This window comes from Leptonychotes weddellii, chromosome 1 (genome assembly GCF_054177405.1).
Source record: "Leptonychotes weddellii isolate Sample4059 chromosome 1, ASM5417740v2, whole genome shotgun sequence".
NCBI lineage: Eukaryota > Metazoa > Chordata > Mammalia > Carnivora > Phocidae > Leptonychotes > Leptonychotes weddellii.
Window position 1 is genome coordinate 83,333,420 of NC_138369.1, and position 23,324 is coordinate 83,356,743.

Sequence of the window (23,324 nt, forward strand, 5' to 3'; positions counted from 1 at the left end):
ACGAAAATGTACTATCAATCCAGGAGTGAAACTCAGACCTCTGTGCCTGGAGGATAGAGAGAAATATTGATAAAATTGAGTTTGGGAAAATGTGGGGGAAAAGCGTTTCCCATACATTCTTGGTGTCAGTATAAATTGGTATATTCATTTAGGTAAGCAATTTAGTAGTAATCTATCAAAAAAAAATAATAAAACACATACCCTATGATCCAGAATTTTCATTTGTAGGAATCTAAAATCAACGTGTGGCTGGCACAGTTAGCACTCAGTGAATGTTATTTCCTAATATAAAGGTGATAATCACAGGGAGAGATAATAAATTATGCAATAAACTCCTAAAGCCAAATTCAGCTCTCACTTCTGCTTCTTTTTGGAAAAATAATAAGACAGTGTTTATACCATAGGGTAGTATGACCATGAAATTTCTGCTCTTTTAATCTTCGCAAGCTGCATAAGTGGAAAGCAAAATTCTCCCCTAAAATATAAGGTCATTTCTAGAAATACCGAGTATATACTTAAAAGCAGAGTTAAAGATTTTCATGTAGAGTTCCAGCCTCTTGAGAAGAGATCATGGGGTGCGTGGAGTGGGGAGGGAGTAGGAAAACCAAGATTGAGCCTCAGCCAAACCCCATGAAGCTACAAAAAAGCCAAGACATATTCAGAGTGACATATGCATGAAGCCTCATGAAAATCAGCGGTGGCTATGCAGCAATGGACAAACTCAGTGACTACTGAAAGATGTGCCTTAGTGAACTCCTACCTTTCTTCCCTTTAAATCTTTGTCCAAATGGCGATTCCCCTTAAATGTAGCATTGCCATGATTTGTAAACACTTTGTGCTTTGTTCATCACAAAGAGAGTTCAATCAATGCAGAAAAGGCCCAAGGAGAGAACATCATGTCAGTCCACTTCCAATTAATCATACCCAGTCCTTTCAGCCCATGAAGACATACCCTGAAGTCAAATAGCTCAAGCTGCAGGGAAAACATCATCAAAGAGAAATAGCTTCTGGAATCTGCCCCATAACCCAGAAGGTGACAAGTGACAGCTAAACCTCCAGGATGCTCTTTGCATTAACCCCCCTCTGAAGCCGATCCTATGGAAGCATGGAGTGTCCATCAGCCCCCCACTGCTTGCCACTACTCCCCATATCTCACCCACCCAGCATGGTGAGACATGGGGGGGAGACAGGGATTGTGACATAAGCAAATGGCCTCAGGCTGATATATGTAAATGCCAGCTCAGGAGCTTCTAGTAGGGACACCACCTGTGAAGCCCTCATAACAGCCAACCTCTTGCAACCTCCAAGCTGAGGGCCTCATTGGCCGGGGGGGAGGAGGGACCCCCTCCCTAGGAAACCACAAGATTCTTGTAGAGAAGGGATCCAGAGCTCTGGACAGCCGGTGGCAATCATGTAGGCGCCATGGAGACTGCTATGTGTGTTTGCTCTCCATGTTGTACATGGCAGAGATGTTGTCCTCGGTTATGCTCCTGTCTGTGCTGCAAGTTCCTCTTCACCTCCGAGCGGAACTGCACCTGCTTCCCCTGCCCTTACAAGGACGAGCGCAACTGCCAGTGCTGCCACTGCACCTGCTCCGAGAACCCCAACTGCCACTGGTGCTGCTGCTCCTGGGCCAATGACCCCGACTGCAAGTGCTGCTGCACGACCAGCAGCAACCTCCAGTGTTACTACTACGAGAGCCGCTGCTGCCGCAATGCCTCCATCACGTTCCACAAGGGCCGCCTCCGGAGCATCCGCACCTCGTAAGTGCCCGCTGCCCCCACCCCGAGGCCATTTCTCTACCTGAGAAGAGGAGGCCAAAGATTCCGTAGCAATTAAGCGTGCCCCACACAGCCAGTAACCGCGGCTAGCCCTGAGTTCGAAATCCACTCCCCGCCAGCCCTGTGAATGAGCACGGCGCTCTCTCACTTGCACCCAGTAGGGGGCGCTAATACTTAGCGCGTAAGGGGTTTGTCTTCCAACTGGCCTCTCTCCTGGTTTCTGAATGCCAGGCACTGCGGGTGTGACCCCAGGCAACCCTCACCTCATGCCCACCACGCCAGTGAGGAAACTGAGCCTTTGCAAGGTCCAGTGGCCCAGGATCACCTAGCTAGTAAGATGCAGCCAGATTTTGAACCCAGACTCTGTGTCTTAACTTAAAAATGCTGTACTGCAAAATGGAGAGTATAACGCCTGCCATGATTCAGCGGGTATGGGGATTAATGTATGTGCTTTGTAATCTTGTTATGTGATATAAAAATATAAATTGCCCCTTTTCTTCCTCCTCTGAACTTTTGATACCTTAACATGTATTGGAAAAGTTAACAACTTCCACAGGCCATTTTTGACCCCTGTGTCCTATGTAAGTACCCCAGAGGGCCCTCAACTCCTGCAGCCTTCTCTTTCTATCTGGAAGTCATGCAACTTAGGGTCTCAGTTACTTGCATGGGGCATTAACCTGTGTCGAGTACTGCATGTTCTCTTCCTGTTCTGACAGAGACAGTCCTTTTATGTCACATTTGAGGGGCGTCTCAAGCAGCAAAGGCAGACTTCTTAGATGAGAAAAGATCAAAGATCAGAACTACAAGATGGCAGCATTGGAGAGGCAGAAAATGAGAGGCAGGTTTAAAGCTTTTCAAGGCTGGAAAAACAATTCCGTGAGCAAAGATTCAGTGAATTCAGGAGAAGAATAGGATCCACTTGGCAGTTCAGCACTTAGTAGGTTACTCTCCATTCATGGACCTCTCGTGGTGTTTGCATGAATAGAGAACCCAGGGGTCTTGGATAAAAGCCCAGAAGTTCTCAGGTGCAGAAAGTAACATCCACATTCTTCTCTCCTGACTCAACTGCCCCATTTTCTGCATATCAGCAATGGAGAGTCACTGACCACATTTCAACAGAGGAGAGATGACTTTGGTGCCTTGGGAAGATGCCTTAGGTCAGTAGCTCCCAAACTTTGCTTTACATTAGAATCACCTGGGGATCTTTACAAAGGTCCTCATCCCCAGACATTCTGATTTCATTGGTCTGGGGTGTCACCTGGGCATCAGAATTGTAAAAGCCCCCCAGGTGATTCTAAAGTACAGATGGCCTGGAAGGAACCGAAGGGAAGTAGGGAGACCTGCCATGTGACACAGTGAGAACTCAGGCACTGGGAGAATAGCCCTAAATTGGAAGGAGGGGGCTGTGCAGAATAGGAGAGGCCCGATATCTTAGCAAGAAAGCAATGCTGCTGGGTTTGGTGGCTATTTGGGTATGGAACCATGGCCACTGAATGCCCAGGTCCAAGCCTGAGGCTTTCCGAGGATGGTCAGAGATGCTACTGCGAGTGTCAGGAGGTGGGCTGTGGGTACACTGAGGTTTATCTTCCAACTGGCCTCTCTCCTGGTTTCTGAATCACTGCCTCCCTGCTCTCTCTCTCTTCCCCCAGCATCACCCTCCCTCCCTCCTTCTTCCTGATTTCTCACGCTGTCTCCCTTTATATTACACCATGATCCTCAGAATCCCACCTTCTTGAACTAGAGAGGTTCATCCAGCTACCACGTGTACAACTGACTGTACGTCCAGTGATTCCTTGCAGGGCCCAGGCACAAGACTGAGAAAGCAGAGAGGGAATGGAGCCAAGAACATTGTGGTCAGCAGGCCTAGGACCCAGCTTCCAAATCCCTAAGGGATGAGCTTCCCAGGAGCCTGAGTCCCCACAAGAGGCACCCTCTGTCACCACAGGGCCATTCCCTTCATACTTCCAGTATTCTTGGGCAGCACCTTTGACTACCTGGGCTCTAAGATATAGGTCCCTGGCTGAGATGGGGAAGTAGATAGGGGCATATAGGGACTACAAGAAGCCAGAAGCAGAAAAGAATACATCCACAATGCCAAGATCAACACCCAAATATCACTAATGTGAACAGAAGAGTTGTGACTATTCCTGTCTCTTATTGTGTATCTGCTTCCATTTTTATCCCCACAGCTAACTTATTTATTTTCAGAAACTGCTTTTGCCCTCTTAGATTATAGCCTCTTAGAACATGCACTTGAATTTTATAAGTATGCTTCTATTTCATCCATGGTTCTTAGAATTAAATATATGAAATCAGCCTCAGCTATTAGACAAAGAATCAACACATACAGAGGCGCACACACACACATACACACTCACACACGAACAGAAGAAGCACTCACTTCTGGACTTGACCATTGTTGTCCTCTACTGTGGACATTAGCTGGCTAGTACCAGAGGGGAGTAATTGCAGTGGCCACATTTACTGAGTCCTTACTATGTGCCAGCAGTTAAGCACTTCATCATGGATTACCTCATGTAGACTTTGTAAAATTCTCATGAAAGACATAGGATTGTGAGCTTTGAGCTTTGGATTACAGATGAGGAAACTGAGAATGGGAGAGGTTAAGAAACTCATTTCGAAGGTGCAGCTCTAAAGGGTGTACTCCACCATGGGCAATCCGCCCCTAGAGCCTAAGACCCTTAACTCTTACCTATTGGTCTGCTGGTTGGAGCACTCGGGTTCTAGACTTGGCTCAGGGACTGAACTCCTAGTGTCCTCGGAAGGACACATTACCCATCCATTTTACATACAAAAAATAATGATGACGTCAATGCCTGCCAAGCAAAACTCACCAAGAACACACCTGTAGGTGGACAAGACTGGATTTACTGAATCATTGCGACAAGTGAGAACATACACCATGGTTAAGAGTGAAGTGTCTCGGTAAGAAGGCCTCAGCAAGTTATTATGGGATTTAACCTCATTTTAGGTGAGGAAGTGGGGGTAGATCTCCTAGTGGATAACCAGATAAAAATCTTGTCTACAAGATGGGAAGCACACTGGGTGCCCAACGTTGCAACTGGTGAAAAAGCGGTACGCTCCCACTAAACAGGAGAGGCCAGGTTTGGTCATTTTTGTGGTCTGGATGATATTCTTGTTTGGCCTGCATTCAAACAGGATGAAGTGGTCTTATTTCTGCTTTGCTCCATCACAGTCTCAGAAGGGCTTTGTGGGGTGTTGGTATTCTGTGACATTATTGATGGGCAACGTCACCCAGCCAACATCACCCCAACACCAAGGCCCAGCTGATGGTGCCAGGCCAGTCTCTTCTGCTTTCTCTTGCTCAAAAACTCACAACATGCAGTGTCCACTGCTTCCTGTGTTCCAGGGGCTGCTCTCAAGCTTTGTAGGTATGAAATGTAATTTTAATCCCCTCAAGAAACTCTGTAATGTGACTACTAATTTTATAGCGAGGAAAAAGGCAGAGAGAGGTTAACTGACCCGAGGTCGCCCAGCTAAAAGAACGGCGGAGGCAGGTTTAGAACCCAGGTGCCCCCGCACGGAGCCCATGCTCCCCACCATCACACTGGCCTGCCTGGCGGTGAACCCCTAGTTCTTTCAGAAGCCGGAAACGGGGTGAGCTCTGAAGCCTGCCTCCTGAAGCCCTCCCCATGTCCGCTTCTCCTTCCAGCTCCAAGACCGCACTGCGCATCGGAAGCAGCGACACCCAGGTGGATGAGGTGAAGGCGACGCCCGCGAACAGCAACCTGGTGGACCATCTCTCGTGCCCCATGTGCAGCCGGCTGCGCCTGCACTCGTTCATGCTGCCCTGCAACCACAGCCTGTGCGAGAAGTGCCTGCGACAGCTGCAAAAGCACGCCGAGGTCACCGAGAACTTCTTCATCCTCATCTGCCCCGTGTGCAGCCGCTCGCACTGCATGCCCTACAGCCACAAGATGCAGCTGCCCGAGAACTACCTGCGCGGGCGCCTCACCAAGCGCTACATGCAGCAGCACGGCTACCTCAAGTGGCGCTTCGACCGCTCCTCCGGGCCCATCGTCTGCCAGGTCTGCCGCAACCGGCGCATCGCCTACAAGCGCTGCATCACCTGCCGTCTCAACCTGTGTAACGACTGCCTCAAGACCTTCCACTCGGACGTGGCCATGCAGGACCACGTCTTCGTGGACACCAGCACCGAGGACCAGGATGAGAAGATCTGCATCCACCACCCGTCCAGCCGCATCATTGAGTACTGCCGCCACGACAACCAGCTGCTCTGCACCTTCTGCAAGACGGCTTTCCACAGCGGCCACGAGACCGTCAGCCTCATCGACGCCTGCTCTGAGAGGGCCGCCGCGCTCTTCAGCGCCATCGCCAAGTTCAAAGCAGGTCCTGGTCCCCTTCCCTCTCCTGCACAGTAACTTCTTTTTTTTTTTTAAAGATTTTATTTATTTATTTGACAGAGAGAGTGAGAGAGCACAAGCAGGGGGAGCAGGAGGAGAGGGAGAAGCAGGCTCCCCACCGAGCAGGGAGCCCGACGCGGGGCTCGATCCCAGGACCCCGGGATCATGACCCGAGCCGAAGGCAGACGCTTAACCATCTGAGCCACCCAGGCGCCCCTGCACAGTAACTTCTAGTTCAGGAACTGCTAGGCAAAATGGCTCTGGGCAGTCCGTTTGGTGAGAGCCTCCCCCAGCTGGTGGGGCAATCCAAGCACTGAGAAACACTTTGCTAGGCTGCAAGGCATTGACCTGGTGTGCACGCCTGGCAACCACCACCAGCCTCTTAACCTCCCTGTGCCTTGGTTTCTTCATCTGTAAAATGGGCATAGTAATAGTAACTCCTTTGTGAGGACTAAATGGGTTACTCTAAGTGTAGCATGCAAAGAAGTATCTGGCACGTAATCAACCCAGAAAGATTCTATAATCTTGGTTACAATCTTCATGACCTTGGACCTCGTTTCCTCCTTTGAAAAGTGGTAAATTTGATCTTCTAGTATCTGTGAACCTTTCTAAAGTTGTCACTAAAGTTGGATGTCTTTGGTATTTTCCCAATTTGCAGAAGGAAAGAATTAAGTCAATGTTGAAATCATTTCTATTTTATATTTTCCTCAACAGTGTTTTCCCAAAACTTGTAAACAGCAAAGTAAATGAACTGGTCGCAAACACATAATAACAGAAATACTCAGAAATAGCCAATAACATTCTGGTCAACAGCTGGTTTTCCTTCTGCATGCCTGCTCAGGGTTACTTATATTGGCTTACCTATAAAATAGGTAGTTTGTATAAGGGTAACTGACCCTAGTTTCCATGCTGGAATGCGGTACAACAATATTTTGCAGAGCTCAGCAAAGACACCCATAATTTCTGGGTGTGGATCTACCTGATTAGACATGAGGATCTCAGGCATCCTTTTAGGGCTCTTTGCCCCTGGGAATAGCTTCCTTGAATAGAAGCATACTATGCCCAGGCCTAATTTTCTCAATCATCCTACAGTACAGGCATTAAAATTCCTTCCATGAATAAGACAACAGAGATTCTAAGAAGTCATTGGCACAAGGCAGCTAGTAAATGGGCAGACCTGGACTATCTGACTCCAACACCCATGTTAAATCCATAACATTCATTTGACAAACTACTCTATGCTAAACAGTGACCAGAATCTAAAGATTGAAAGATTGAAAAGCAACAGAAACCACCACCATCACCACCTGTGGTCTACTTCCTTAAGGACTGGATGACAGTCAAGTGACCAAAGTGCACCAGATCACCCCAGCCTTTCCCTTTGTTGGATATTTCAGTGTCCATGTGTAAACATGCCTAAACATATGAGTGGGAGGCAGTTTTTCTCTGAGCTGCACACAAAGGTCCTGTTGGACATACAGATGGGTCAGAGATGGGCTTTGCTAACTCTGTCACCTAGGACCTCTCACTAGCATGCATATTTCAGAAATACCTTCACTTCTCAATTGCTTCTACTAGGAAACATTGTTTATCAATTGATATTTATTCCGTTTTAGAACCACCACCAAGGAAATCGCTATATTAAAGAAACTCTATAGGAGCCATATTGCCAAAGAAATGGGTAGCCCCTTTGGTTCTAGAGGGTTTTCTTAAGGTAGACTCACTGCCTGGGCTCAGCTGGATTCTCTGGGGCCTCAGCATAGGGAAGGGGCTGCTGCCTACAGTCTGCTGTGGCCCCCAGGTAACCACAGGAAGCCTGGGTTTTTAACAGAGGAGAAATCTAAGATAGTTTTCTCAGAGTCCAGGGCACCTAGAAGTCAGACAATGAAATTCAATTCAATGTAAGGGGACACCAGTACAAATTCCAGACAGCCCAGCAATTGGAAGGGGACAGGGGTCACCTTCAAGGCATATCCATTTATACGTAGGTAAAGAATTTAGCCCTATCCATCCTTGCTAAGGGAACCACCACCACCCCCAAATTTTTTTAACTAGGTTTCAAACTTGCTCTTAAGGATTCAATTCACTTTTGAGGAAGGTGCCATAAATCTGCATTTTAAACAGATCTTCAGGTAATTCAAAAGCAGATGGTCTGACAATACACTGAGAAACTCTGGGCCCTGGAGGGAAGATCAAGTTTGGGTCAATTGATTGAATCTGTGGTGTTGATTCCAGCTACACACTGGAACCACATGCAGAGCTTTGCTAACTAGGACCAGCAACAATGGCACCACCCAGGAGCCTGGGCATGCAGAATCAGGCCCTAGCCATACCAATTTCATGGGAATCTGCATTTTTAACAAGATCCCCAGAAGATCCCTTGGATTAGATTCTAAACGCAGCTACAAACTGCCTCACCTGGATTACTGAGTCCTAACTCAGGCCAATTCAGAATCTCAGCAAGTGAGGCCAAGAGAGGAGTTTTCTTTAAAGTTACCCAGGGTGCCTGGGTGGCTCAGTTGGTTAAGCGACTGCCTTCGGCTCAGGTCATGATCCTGGAGTCCCGGGATCGAGTCCCGCATCGGGCTCCCTGCTCGGCAGGGAGTCTGCTTCTCCCTCTGACCTTCCTCCCTCTCATGCTCTCTCTCTCTCATTCTCTCTCTCTCTCAAATAAATAAATAAATAATCTTTAAAAAAAATAATTGTATTTGTAAAGTTACCCAGAAGATTCTGATGCTCACAGAGGGCTGAGAACCACAGTTGGAGCAATTAAGAACATAGGCTTTGGAGTTAGACAAATAGAATTAGAGACAGGCCTTGGTTTCTCCTATTTACTTGCTGTCATTGGACAATAACTTAACCTCTCTGAGCCTGAGCTTCCTCATCTATAAATGGGAACAATATCTTCCTCACAGGAAGATAAGTGTTATATATGATAATACAGAAATGTGATCCATAATATGTGTATCATCTAGATCTGGTCCATAATAAATGTTTAATAAACGAGAGCTACTTTTAAGTGTACTGCCTGAAAAAGATGTTGATTTAACTTTGCTCTAAGACTAGCTCTTGCAAAGTTGCCATATTTATAAGACAGGGGGAGGGATGCTTCTGGCTTCCTCTTTCTCTTCTCCTGGTGCTGCCTCTTTCCCCCTCATCTAAGGAATTTTTATCCTATCTCTCAGGACTTTACATAAACGTAATCCTTAATAAAGCAAGGAATTCCTTATGCAAGTGTCTTTGGCAATCAGTGAGTAACTATTGAATAGTCAAAGAAATTAATGAATAAAGTGGAATTTCAACTGCCATAAGCCACAGTGGGGTTTGAGTCAGGGGAGAGTGGGGAGCACTTCTCAGCACCTCTGCAATCACCCTGATTGTTTCCTATTCAGCCCCCATTGGCATTGTTTCTGTGCCAGTATGAGGGAGGAGGTGGGCAGAGGAAACAGCGGCTTCACAAAATAGGCCAGAGAGTGGCATTTACCCCAAAGATGTTAGAAAATAGAACAGATTGGCTTTCACTCAATAAATACCTCTCAAGCCCTTCTACACACCCTAGTCATAGTGATAACCAAGACAGCCACAGTCCCTGTTCTCATGGTCCAACAGGACTCTTGGGTTTCTCTTACTCAAATGCACATCATTGTTACAATAGCCACCACCCACAGAGGTCCAGCTTACTGTGTACCCAGGACTATGTTAAGAACCAAGTACAAAAAATTCTGGGCCACCCCTACTCATGAGTGAAATTTGGTGAGAGTTATAGCCCATCAATTCACTGCAAAGTTGACCATTCAGGGGAGGATCTTATCTTTAGACTAGGCCACAGAAGGTTGACATGTCTTCACATAGCTGTCACTGCCTGATGCCTAAATCACTGTAAAGCCAACAAAGCTGCTCATTTCACAGAGATGTGCCACATACTTTCTTTCATAGTATTCTCTATACTGTAGTATCACTGGATTTATGAGTGCCTTGATTGTCAGTGCCCTTTCATATTCATATATGTATCCCTAGTACCTTGGAAGGCATATGACTTGTAACAGGTGTTCAGTAAATGTTTGTTGAATGACTGAGTGAACTTATAATCCAAAACCACTTAAGAGGATACAGGACAAATTGAGTTCTCCTTGAAGTGCAACAGCAGACTCTTTCTTGGAACGAAATGGGGGAAAGGCAAGAGAGGGAGCCCAGCTGATTTCCTGTTGTCTAGGACTAGGTTTTTGGTGAATGAGGCAAGGCAGCATTTAGAAGTCAACAGAAATTTAGTTCTTAGAAAATTCAGTTCTTTCACACAGGGAAAACCAGTCACTTTGTGACATCACCTCTTCTTAAGTCCAACGTGCTGACAAGTGAAGTCTGGTAAAAACTCATATCAAGGGTGGTCTTGAACTTTCAATTTCAACCCAGGGCCACAGAGACTACTACAGATATAACTATGCCAGGAAAGAAAGGCTGTTATTCCTGAGGGAAGTATTAGACAAGGAGGCCGAGAGGGAATTCCTGAGGGAGGCCAGATGCACCTCATAAACTTGTTCTAGCCTATCTCAGTTCAACTACAAGTGCCTTCCCTCCTTCTCCGCCCACTTCCATGGGGTCCAAAAGAATTTGCTCCAGTCTTCTACTGGCTTTAACATCTGGGGAGATGAAAATTTTAACCAAAGTAACTAACCTGGTTGTTTTGCAGTCCGCTATGAGATTGATAATGACCTAATGGAGTTCAACATTTTAAAAAACAGCTTTAAAGCTGACAAGGAGGTGAAGCGAAAAGAGATCCGAAATGGATTTCTCAAGCTGCGCAGCATTCTACAGGAGAAGGAGAAGTCCATTATGGAGCAAATAGAGAATCTGGAGGTGTCCAGGCAGAAGGAGATTGAAAAATACGTGTATGTCACAACCATGAAAGTGAATGAAATGGATGGCCTGATTGCCTACTCCAAGGAAGCCCTGAAAGAGACAGGCCAGGTGGCATTTCTGCAGTCCGCCAAGATTCTGGTGGACCAGATTGAAGACGGCATCCAGAGCACCTATAGGCCTGACCCACAGCTCCGGCTACACTCCTTGCACTGCATGCCCTTGGACTTTGCTGAGCTCTCCAGTGCTATCCACGAGCTCTTCCCCACAGGACCCAAGAAGGTATGCTCCTCAGGGGACTCCCTGCCCTCCCCCTATCCCATGCACTCAGAACTGATGATCGCCAGGAAGGTCACTTTCAGCACTCACAGCTTCGGCAACCAGCAGATATACCAGCGAAGCTCCTCCTTGTTGTCCTTCAACGCCACCGGTGGTGAGAAGGCCAAAATGGGTCTGGACGCCTATGGGCGAGCCCAGTCCGCCACACCTGCCAAACCCACAGATGGCCTCTATACTTACTGGAGTGCAGGGGCAGACAACCAGTCTCTGCAGAACAGCAGCAGCTTCCACAACTGGTACTCATTCAATGATGGTACTGTGAAGACCCCAGGCCCAATTGTTATCTACCAGACTCTGGTGTATCCTAGAGCTGCCAAGGTAAGAAAGGCTCTGGGCCCATGGCGAAGACAAGGGGGTGTGAGGCACGGAATGGAGGTGGGTAGTCAGGAAAGGTTGCACTTACCTCTTTGATCTCTGGGGTCCAGTCACTCAAATCTGTTCCTCTGGATCCTTCATGGTCAGCCCATTCAAAAGGGATAAGTTCCTAAAATCTTAAGTACCCTAAGATTGGCTTAAACCAAACAACATATTTAACTTATAGTCAAAAATATATCTGAAAGCCCCAACCCCATTTCAAGGGCAACCCAAATTTGGGAAACAAAGTAATTGGAAGAGACTGCTTGGAGGGTGTAATATTTCCCAGGGGAAAGCCTGTAACAATAGAGAGAACACAGAAAATCAAATTGTAAATACAGGCTCCATTATCTATTAGCTGTGATTCCTCTAAATTGCTACCTTTCCTAAAGAAATTATCCATACTCTCCATGATTTGGAAAGAATGGAAGGAAAATCCCCAATGGAATCCCAATTCTTATCTCCTGAGATTCAAATTTGGGGGGTGTGGCTCTCTCACAGACCTCTACCACTGCCATCATCTGACTTCAGGGGACATGACTCCTCCTTGACCTTCTTGGCCTAACATGACCTTTCCCTCAACATTCCTTTCAAATGCAGCTGATATAAATTGAACTGTTTATAGAATGTGTTATTAAGGTTCAGGGAGAGAAACAGATTAACTTGCGATTAGATACTCTATTAGAGCAAATCTTGCCTCTCTTAGGATTCCCTACGGGGACATCTCCCAGGCCAGCCCATGGCCTGCTTTCGTGTGGCAGAACTCATCTTTTGCCCCCATAATCTGACAACACTCCCAGAGACTTTTAGCATCCTTGAAGTTGAAACCATTGATTCTCAAACGTTAATGTGCACCTGGAAGTCTTGTTAAAATGCACTTTTATATCAAGGGTCTAAAAAACAAGAAAATGAAAACCAGACTCTGACCAAGCTTTACTTTGCTGTTCTCCTGAGACATCATAATCTATGTTTTAGAGTCTATCACTGCCAGCAAGAATGGCCTTACATTGCAAAGTAGAATACACCTTCCCATGGGCTCTCAGACACAGCAAAGTATCTCTGCCCTTCACAGAAGAGATGTCCACAACTAAACAGCTGAACCTTCATTTCCAAATGATCCTAGATCAGCAAAGCCTGCAGTGTACGTGACATTAGCTCAGTGATGGCCTTAGCTCTCTCCATGCAACTTAGACTGCTTAGAAGATTGGCAGTTTCTTGCTCTGGAAGGGAAGAACTAGTGATATCTTCTCCATACTTGGGCTTGGAAAACAGTCACCCCACACCACCAGTTAGTGGTCCCTGGATGAGCCCAAGAAAGGGGCCTACACAGGAAAACCTAGTTAAGACATTGCCTGTCAAGAGAGGGACACCTAAACCTACTGCCAAATATGGTATTTGATTTGAAGATATTATTGATCCCCATTAGGATCATGGAATGGAATTCACATGGGAAACATAGTGCTCAGTAATGCCCAAGATGAAATCTGTGTTGACTTCTCTCACAAATGATGGTTGACAGTCCTCTTTAGGCTTTTGGCATAAAAAACATTCTCAAAGTTAGTATTGTAACTTGTCATTATGTATCTGAAAAATCCTAAGGAGTTTTTTCTAAAAACTCAATTTTATTTCTAGAAATCTTTCCCAGAGAAATGATTAAAAACTCAAATGAAGATTCATGCCCCAAAAGTCTTCACTGCATCATTATTTATTAGAGTGTAAAATTAGAAACAACCTAAACGTTCAACTATAGAAGGATTAAATCACTTATGGGACAGTTATTAAAATTGTGCTTTACTAAGTTTTTCATAATATAGGGAAATATGTAAAATATAACAAGTGAAAGAAAGTAGGAATCAAAGCAATATAACCCAAATTATATATATCTCTGTGTTTGTGTATGTTCCAAAATTGGAAAGAAATTAATTATTAACTGAATTTTGGAATCATAAGTGGTATTTATTTTCATCCCTTATATTTTTTCTGTATTTTCCAAGTCTTTTACAATGAGTATGTTAGTTTTGATAATCAGAAAAAAATAAGTTAATTTTCACTGATGAATTATATAAATTTATAAAAGGTTTTAAAAGTATAAATATATAAAAATAACTACAAATTATATAAAGTCACAAAAATTTATGCACTTATGAGTAATTATGAATTAATTTTATAAACATGACATTTGAATTTATTAAAACTTAAAGAACACAATATAATCAGTATAAAATATATGCAAAGCACAATCTGCTAATTGACACTTGTTAGTATATCTCTTTCCTAAAGTTGATATTTTATGTTTTGAGTGTGAACATATATTCTCCATGACTTGGGTAAGTCTTTTCACCTCTCTGGTACTCTACTTCTTTGTGTGTAAAATAGAGGGTTGGAATAGATACACTTTTCATCTTCTAGTAGTCTGTGGTTCTATTAGAATTTGCTTAATGTAACCTTCCTGAGCCTCAGCTGTAAAATGGGATAATAAAATCTCCCTTCCAGGGAATAGTGAAGACTAGGTGAGTTAGGCAATGTCAGACACAGAATCTGATGCATAGAAGGTGTTCAATAAATGGCAGCTACCTTACTTAGTTGTGTCAGTAGACCAGTGGTCACCGCCAATGTTGGCTGGTGGTAATAGAACCCAGAGAAGCATTCTTCTGTTCTTGAAATGCATCACAAGCATCATGTCAGGCCTTATCAGGTAGCCTTTCAAGACTGTTGCACATAGTCTACGTCAAAGTCCTCAGCAGCTGGAGGAGATGGGGTCAGCTTAAACTCACCCCACTGATAGTTAATGACACAAATCTTTATGGGAAAGAAAGCTGAATGGTGTATATTGATTCACACCCACATGCTCATTGCTTCATAGGTTTACTGGACATGCCCAACAGAAGACGTGGATTCTTTTGAGATGGAATTTTATGAACTCATTACTACCCCTCCTAACAATGTGCGGACAGAGCTTTGTGGGCAAATTCGGGATATAATGCAGCAGAGTTTGGAGCTGCACAACCTGACCCCCAACACTGAGTATCTGTTTAAAGTTAGAGCCATCAATGACAATGGTCCTGGGCAATGGAGTGACATCTGCAAGGTACTGTGCACATTTTTCTCAGACAGACTTTCTTTATAAGCTCTGATGCAGCTCTGTTAGGACGATCACGAGATCACAGAACCTACTGTGTGGCTGCCCCCTCTAATCCCAGAAAACTTGTTAACTCAGGTCAGAGAGAAGGCTGCTGGCCTTAACCAACTTGGCAAATGAGGCCTGAAAATTGTTAGTTCAGTTTGATTCAAAAAACATTTGAGCCAGGCATTCTTTTAGGATGTAGAGATTTAGAGGAAAATAAGACATAATCCTTGCCTTCAAGGAGCTCAGGGTCTATTAAACAGATAATTGTGGCGTGAGAAGGACAAAAAAAGAACTCATTATTAGCCCTGGTGGTGACTCAAAGCAAGTGTATAGTGCCAGATTTAACAAACATAAATACAGGACACATACAGAAAACAATTTTTAGTATAAGTATGTCCCATGCAATATTCTAGACATAGTTATACTAAAAATTTTTATTTGCTGTTTATCTGAAAGCCAAGGAATAGTCACTGAGCATGTCAGAATGGACTCCCAAAAAGAAGGGACAGGATTATTCCTATCTTCTTGGTGATGCAAGGCTGACTCTTCTTTATATCCCCAGGGGATATACATTCATGAATATAATTTTATTGATACTCAAATGAGAAAAGGAAGAAAAATATCAAGACTTCCCATAGCTATCTTACTGTATAACCATGATGATGTTTTTTGGGATAAGAGTAGATTTATGGCTTAATCAGGGATTCTTTAGAGTAAAGATAGTAAGTCCATTCATTTCAGCTTTTGAAAAGGGAGATTTATGGTACAGAGAGAGAGGAGTCTCATGAAACCACTTCCAGCCAGGATATACATCTGATCCCCAAGGGAACTAGAAAACTATCAGTTCCTCTCCCTTCCTCTCTCTGTCTCTCTGTCTCTGTCTCAGTCCTCCCTCTGCCCGCCCTTCTATGTCTGCTTCTGTCTGAATCTATTCTACTTTCACCTAGTTTGTAGTATCTCCTCTGCTAAATTCAGCTTGCTTGTGGTTTTGGATTGTCTTGGCCCAATGTCTGTGTGACCAACACAATCTGACTAGCAACACTCCCTTTGTCTCAGGTCCAGTGTTTGCAGAAGAGAATCTTCCCTGATTGGTTGCTACCTCTAGTGATGAAGGGAAGCAGGAGGCAGGGTGGGGGCAGGATTATGCTGTTGGCCAGTGTACCAGTAGCAAGTCTGCTGTAGGTGGACGGTCTCTAGTCCATCTGGACTCCTTCTGGAGTCAGTACCCACACGCACCCCTTCCCACTCCCACAGAGGTCAGCCACTTCCCTGGGAAGGAAGTGGGATGAGAAAGTCAGCCTTGCTGCTCCTCTTTCTCTACCCTGCCCATTCCCCTGTCAGGCAGGTGGCTCAGAGCCCAATTCTTATTGGTACCCTTCTCTCCCAAGCATGGAACACCCACAGCTGCTACCATATTTTGCAGCATGTCCTTTTGACTATGGATTCTTCCTTCCTCTAGTTCTATCTATCTTCCTTCTAATTTTTTAGAAATTCCTCAAAAATGTCTCGAACATGAAGGGCACTCAATGCTGTTACTAATTTTTTTTAAATGTATCTCCTGTCATTTTTCCATGCTAGGGTCAAGGACAGAGGTGGAGAGACTGAAACATGTTGGCCCTTCTTAGGTAGATGTTTTGTCCTTCATCTTGAGCTCCAAACTCCCTGAAAAGAAACTTCATGTCTAATTCATCTCTCTTTTTCCCACAATGCTTACCACAGCACTGTGCATATCTCGGGTTCTTAATGGTTATTGAATGAATACATGACTGAAAATATGACCAAACAAATGAATATATGAATGAATGTCTAAATTAAAGAGTGAAGAAATAAATTGATGAATAAAATTAATAATTACAAAGTACCATAAGATGTCTGAAAGCTAAGTGTTTTATGCAATCAGTCAAGAAATAACATTCCCCCTGAAATTGTGTTTATGCAATTAATTTGTACTTCCTATATGGGAAGGAAACCCATTCCAGTTTCTTTGCTTTTTAACACAATTTCTAAATGAGCAGAGCACTAATTAATGAGGTTTTCTGGAAGCTTCATTTTTATCTGACTCGCAGAGCTGCAATATAGATTTTTCCTTCAGAAGTAATTCTTCCTCCCTCTTTGTGATTATATTAGCATTCAAGGGGAAACACTGGCTTCCTTAACTTTTGTCATGATTTGCATAAGTAAAGGCTTCAATAGGAAATGAAAATAAGATGGTGTGTTTGAATGACATTTATAAAGCTTCATAAAAGTTATGACTTCAGTTCTTTCCTATAAAATCGAAATACTTTTCCTTTGGCATCAGTTCTATGCAGGTATTCCTGAAAGGTTTCATTTAAAATGCTATAATGAGGTAGCCGAATCATTTCTTATCCAAAATACAATATTTCCATCATATGTACTTTTGAAAAGGAAGTGAAATAACACCTTTCATATTTGATTTTCATAGTCTGTGACTTGCTGATTTTTAAGGGATTTTATTCGAAGTATAATACGTGAATCATGAAAATTAACTTGAATGCTTTTTAAAGGTCCCATTTATTGAAGGCCAACTCGATGTCAGACACTGTCTATTCGTTATCACTGATCTACCAACCACTGGAGGAGGGGAGTTATTGCCTCTATTTTACAGATAAGGAAACTGAGTCTCAGGAAGGGAAAGTGTCGGCCCTCATGTAACTTGAAGGAGGAGTTGAGTGGGAACCTAGGTGTCATCCAAACTGGAGCTCTTTGTCCCCTACACCACAGTCAGATTCAGCTAAGTCTGGGCTGGTGGGCCCCACCCTGGTGACCTGGCATCTCATGCTGGGAGAATGTTGTCCAAGCCAACAGCAGTGAGAGTGGGATTTTTTTTTTTTTTTTTGAGAGGCAAGATTGAGCATTGCTTGGCCTGGTGTACCTAGCCCCAACTCCACTAGGCTGTAAGCCCCAGGAGGGCAGGTGTCCTGCTGGTCTTCTTCACTCCTCTCAGCCCACAGCCCTCCACCAACAGCCTCTAACATCCAAGAGCCTGATAGTTTTGAAGGAATGAAGAAATGTGTTTTTAGACAAGTCATATATCCTTTAGCCTGTTTCTTCTCCTGCTCTTCCGCTAGTCCCCAGGGTCCCTCCTGACCACCATCCCCATTTCATTTCTGACAATAGCCTCTTTACTTTGTCCCCTCAGACTTTAAATCTCTGCTAACTGCCAGGAAGTCTTCCCATGACAAATGGAACTTTCCATCTATGCACTGGTTTCCTATTACTGCAGTAACAAATTAGCAGTTTAAACAATACACATTTTCTTATAACCTTATAATTCTGGAGGTCAGAACTCCAAAATGGGTGTCACTGAGTAAAATCAAGGTGTGAGCAGGGCTGTGTTCCTTCTGGAGACTCTGGAAGAAGTTTATTCTCTTGCCTTTTCCAACTGCTAGCAGCTGCCCGCGTTCCTGGGCTCATGGCCCCTTCCTGCATTTTCCAAGCCAGAAACATTAGGCTGAGTCCCTCACACACACACCACACACACACACACACACCACACACACACACACACACACACACACACACACACACACACACACACCCCTTCTCACACTCCCTGGCTCTCTTCCGCCCCTCTCTTCCACTTTGGAGGACTCTTGTGATTACATTGGACCCACCTGATGATTCAACATAATCTTTGTCTTAAAGCCAGCTGACTAGGAACCTTAATTCCCTTTTGCTGTGTAACATAACATGTTCACAGGTTCCCAGCGTCATGACGTGGACATCTTTGGGGGCCATTACTCTGCCTACCACAGTCTGTAAACCAGATGTCCCCTGTTACATCACATTTGGAAGTAAAAATTCAGGCCCAACAATAGTCACAAACTGCTACTGTTCTGGGTCTTTCCTGATAGCTCTTTAGGAAATGTGCCCACCCTTGCCCCCATTCACCCTCTCAAATTCCTTCTCAGTCTGTACTGGGGGTCACCCCTGGTGTGTCTCCCATGTGCTCAGGAGACAGCCCTGTCAGCTACTCTGAGTCTCTGCAGTGCTGCTCCCTTCCTGCCCAGGCTGGAACTCCAGGCACAGAGTCAGGCTGCCCAACCTTCTGGGCATCTTACCTTCTGGTTTTACCTTGGTCCCTACTTCAGACCTCCTGTCTAGGCTGAGATCCACATCTTCAGGAGGTGGGGTTGCAGGGCAATCAGAGTGACCAACACTATCCCACACTCAGAGTAACTGCCCCAAACCTACCCCACACTACCCACATACTCACAGCGACTCCCTGCCCTGAAATGAAATAAAAATGGGTTTGTACGCTCTCTATCTCCTTAGGATTTATTCTTCGCCAAAGAGCTCCTTGATCCTTCATGCCAACAGAATCCCATTAGTCTTTCCCTACTTGCTCTGCAGATAGACTTGAGCCCTGGAGTGAGGATAATTTAGGTCAAGCCAGACCTTTTATTTTTAACCTCGTACACAGAGGGTTGAGTTAATCAATACACTTCAGTTCATGGTCCATTTTCAACATTGGTTTATGCAAGGCCCTTTTCTTGTCTCCATATGTATTCCTTTTAGTGGCCATTCCTTCCCAGACATCCGTTCTAACACATTTTATGTGTATCTCATTACTTTTATGAGTTCTTCACATGGTATGTACTATTTTGAATGTGTTGGTAATTTGCACAAACAGTATTGTGCCACATATCCTACTTTGTTTCTCACCCTTTCTCTCTGAATACTGTGTTTTTATGCTCTAGCCATGTCGTTATGCACATTTAGGCCCTTACTCCTGATGCCGCCTCATTTGGGCACCACATGTTACCTGTCCACTCAGCCAGGATGGACACCCAGGTGACCTCCAATAGTGCCTCAGTGAACAATATTCATTCCTGACATTTTGTGGGCAGGATGGGGGCGTGAGAATTTCTCTGGAACATTGTATTTGTTTTCTAGGGCTGCCATACCAAAATGCTACAGATTGGGTGGCTTAAACAACAGAAATTTATTTTCTCACAGTTCTGGAAGCCAGAAATCCCAAATCACATTTTTGACAGGTCTGGTTTCTTCGGAGGCCTCTCTCCTTGGCTTGCAGGCACCTGACTTTTTCCTGTGTCCTCACGTGGACTTTTCTCTGTGCAAGGGCACCTCTGGCAGGTCTCTGTGTGTCCAAATTTCCTCCTTTTATAAGGACACCAGTCAGATTGGATTAGGGCCTTTCCCAATAACCCCATTTTAACTTAATCACCTCTTTAAAGGTCCTCTCTCCAAATACAGTTGGCCCTTGCACAACACAGGTTCAAACTGTGTGGGTCCACTTATACACTGATTTTTTACAGTGCAGGACTGTCTTTTCTCTTCTATGATGTTCTTATTAACATTTTCTTTGCTCTGTCTTTATTGTAAGAATATAGTATATAATAAATATATGATATGTGTTAACTGACAATTTATGTTATCAGTAAGACTTCTGGTCGGCAGTAGGCTACTAGTAGTTAAGTTTGGGGGCATTAGAAAGTTATACATGGATTTTCAACTGCGCAGGGGGTCAGCACCCCTAACCCCTGCATTGTTCAAGGGTCAGCTGTATAGGCACATGCTGAAGTACTGGGGATAGGACTTCAAGGTATAAATTTTGGGAGGACACAATTCAGCCCTTACCAGATATATACCATGAGTGAAATTGCTGGGTCAGAGAGTACATGCACACTTGATTTCAATGCATGCATGTATGGGTCCATAAAGAATGAACAAGGGCCCCTATATCCTAGCCCACCTGTATGTGGCACGATCCAGCTTTCTACTATTTTGCTAATCCAATAGGTACAAAGTGCTGTCTCCTTATTGTTTGAAATTTCATTTCATATGCTTCTTAGTTTTCAAGATTTCCTCTTCTGTAAATAGCCTGCGAAATGTCCTTTGCCCATTTTTCTATTGCATTTTTCATTTTCTAGGTGAATTTCAGTGTGTGCCAATATATTCCAGATAATGGTTTTAGACATTGTTAATATCTTCTCTGTTCTGACATTTGTCTATTAACTTTGTTCATAGTGTATTTCATGAAACAGCAGAAAACTTCCATTTTGATATGATCAAAGTCATCAATTATTGTTCCCTTCTGGTTTGACCTTTTGAAGTTTTGTTTAAGAAAGTTCTTCCATAGGCTTAGGTCACAAAGATAATCTTCCACATAATTCTTTTATTAACTTTAGTTTTACTAGCAAATTTAGAAGTTTCATCCCTCCAGAGCCCAACTTTGTGTGTAGTGCTAGATAGGGATGCACTTTTTTTGACCATCTAGTGAACCAGTTTTTGCAATGGCATCCACCAAGCAATGTCTTCTCCATTCGTATACAGTAAAGGTGCCACTGCCATCTTATATTAAAGTGCCATGTATTTCGGGCTCTGAGCTCTCTATAGCCTCCTGTAGGGAAATTTGTCTTTCTATATCAATACCACACTGGTTTTATTGTTTAATCTCAGCTTTGTGCTCTGTCTTGATGAACTGCTAGGGTAAGTCTGCCCGTTACCCTTCTTTCTTTTTTAAGGTTTATTTAACTAATCATAGGAATTTGTTCCTTCATATAAATTTTGGAGTAAGTAAATTGAATTCCTAAAAAAAAAAAAAGGAAGAAAGAAGAAAGAAAGAAAGAAAGAAAGAAAGAAAGAAAGAAAGAAGAAAGAAAGAAAGAAAGAAAGAAAAGAAAGAAAGAAAGAAGAAGAAAGAAAAAATCCAGAAAAGAATTTGATTAGGAAGGTATTGAGTCTCTAAATTAATTTGGAGGCATTTGATATTTTTGTAATAGGTCTGACATTTATTCAAATCGTCTTCAATGTGCTTTACTTGGGCTTTTAAATTCTTCTCATAGAGGTACTACACGTTCCTGGTTAAACTAAATAGTTTGCAGACTTTGTAGATATTATGAATATTATCTTATATTTGATTGTATTTTCTAACGTATTGCTGGTTTAGAATAAAAACTATTGGTGTTTGGAGGTTAATCTTGATTCCAGCAATCTTTTTTCAAGATTTTATTTATTTATTTGAGATAGAGAGAGAGAGAGAGCATGAGCAGGGTCAGGGACAGAGAGAGAAGAGAAGCAGACTCCCTGCTAACAGGGAGCCCAACGCAGGACTCGATCCCAAGACCCTGGGATCATGACCCGAGCCGAAGGCAGACGCATAACTGACTAAACCACCCAGGTGCCCCAGATTCCAGCAATCTTGATAAACTCTCTTATTATTCTGAGAGTTTATCTGCTGATTTTGCTTGTTTTTCCAGGCTATGACCCTATCATTTATGAATAGTGATAGTTTTAGCTTTTTCTTACAATCCTTGAACTCTATGTCTTTTCTTTCCCTATACCTTTGGCTAGGGGCATGAGTCCTACAGAAAATAGAAGCTGAAATACTTGATATCTTTGTCTTATTCCTGATCTTAATGCTTTTCCATTGAGCTATGATGATTTTGTATTTAGTTTTTGTGACGTATAATTCTCATTAAGGAAATTTCCTTCTACTTCTAAATTTCTGAGAGCTGTACAATCTTAGGCATTTTTGTATTATTTGAAACAATCATATGATTCTTCTCCTTTAGGCCTTCATGAAATGAATTACATTGATTCTCTGATGTTAAGCTTGACTTGCATTCATGTAATAAACCCTATGTGACCATGATGTGATTATTTAACATACTTGGTTTTAGTTAGCTCATATTTTATTTTGCATTATTGTATCTACGGTCATAAGTGAACTGGCCCTATAATGTTTTGCTTATATTGTTTTTATCTAGCTTTGAAATCAATAGTTTATTAGCTTAATAAAATGAGGTAGGAAGCTTTTGCTCTTTTCCTGTTTTCTAGAACAACTCTTTCCTAAAAGTTGGTTAGAATTCATTTGGAAAACCATCTGAGCATTTTGGGCAGGGAAGAAGATGTCAGCTATCATTTCAATTTCTTTAGTATCTCAAGTTCTGTTCTCTATTTCTTTTGTCCTGTTTCATCTCATCCCCTTGTTCATAAACATGTCCCAATACTCATTGCCCCACTCACACATCACACATAGTCTATCTCTGGAGACCCTGACTACTTTATAGCAAAATTCAAATCCCCTATGTTTTATGAGTCAATTCCCAACCCCATCACAACACTGTTATCCCTTCATTATCGCCCTTGATAATTCGATGTGTATATCTTATACTATATCTACTATCTTTACCAAGGCTGTCTCTCTGTGTTATCTCCATTTTTATCCAGCAATGGGTAATCTAGTATCATGTATATAATATGGTCATTACCTTGCACGAAGCCCTGTTTTCTTTAAAATTAAAAAAATTTGGTAAAAATAAAGGGCACAATCAGACAACAAAAAGAAATAAAAGGCATCCAAATCAGCAAAGAAGTCAAACTCTCACTCTTTGCAGATGATATGATACTTTATGTGGAAAACCCAAAAGACTCCACCCCAAAACTGCTAGAACTCATACAGGAATTCAGTAAAGT

The 23,324-nt window shown here is 43.3% G+C and overlaps 1 protein-coding gene across 1 annotated transcript in view; it reads left to right on the forward strand.

Annotated features, from left to right (window-relative positions):
• Positions 1-610: 610 nt before the first annotated feature.
• TRIM42 (tripartite motif containing 42) overlaps positions 611-23,324 on the forward strand; it is a 25,427-nt gene continuing 2,713 nt past the window's right edge. Inside the window, exons 1-4 of the mRNA XM_081803749.1 lie at positions 611-1,763; positions 5,476-6,173; positions 10,875-11,698; positions 14,598-14,822. Of these exons, the coding sequence (XP_081659875.1) occupies positions 1,423-1,763; positions 5,476-6,173; positions 10,875-11,698; positions 14,598-14,822 (2,088 nt within the window). The 5' untranslated portion in view covers positions 611-1,422. The remainder of the gene's footprint in view (positions 1,764-5,475; positions 6,174-10,874; positions 11,699-14,597; positions 14,823-23,324) is intronic.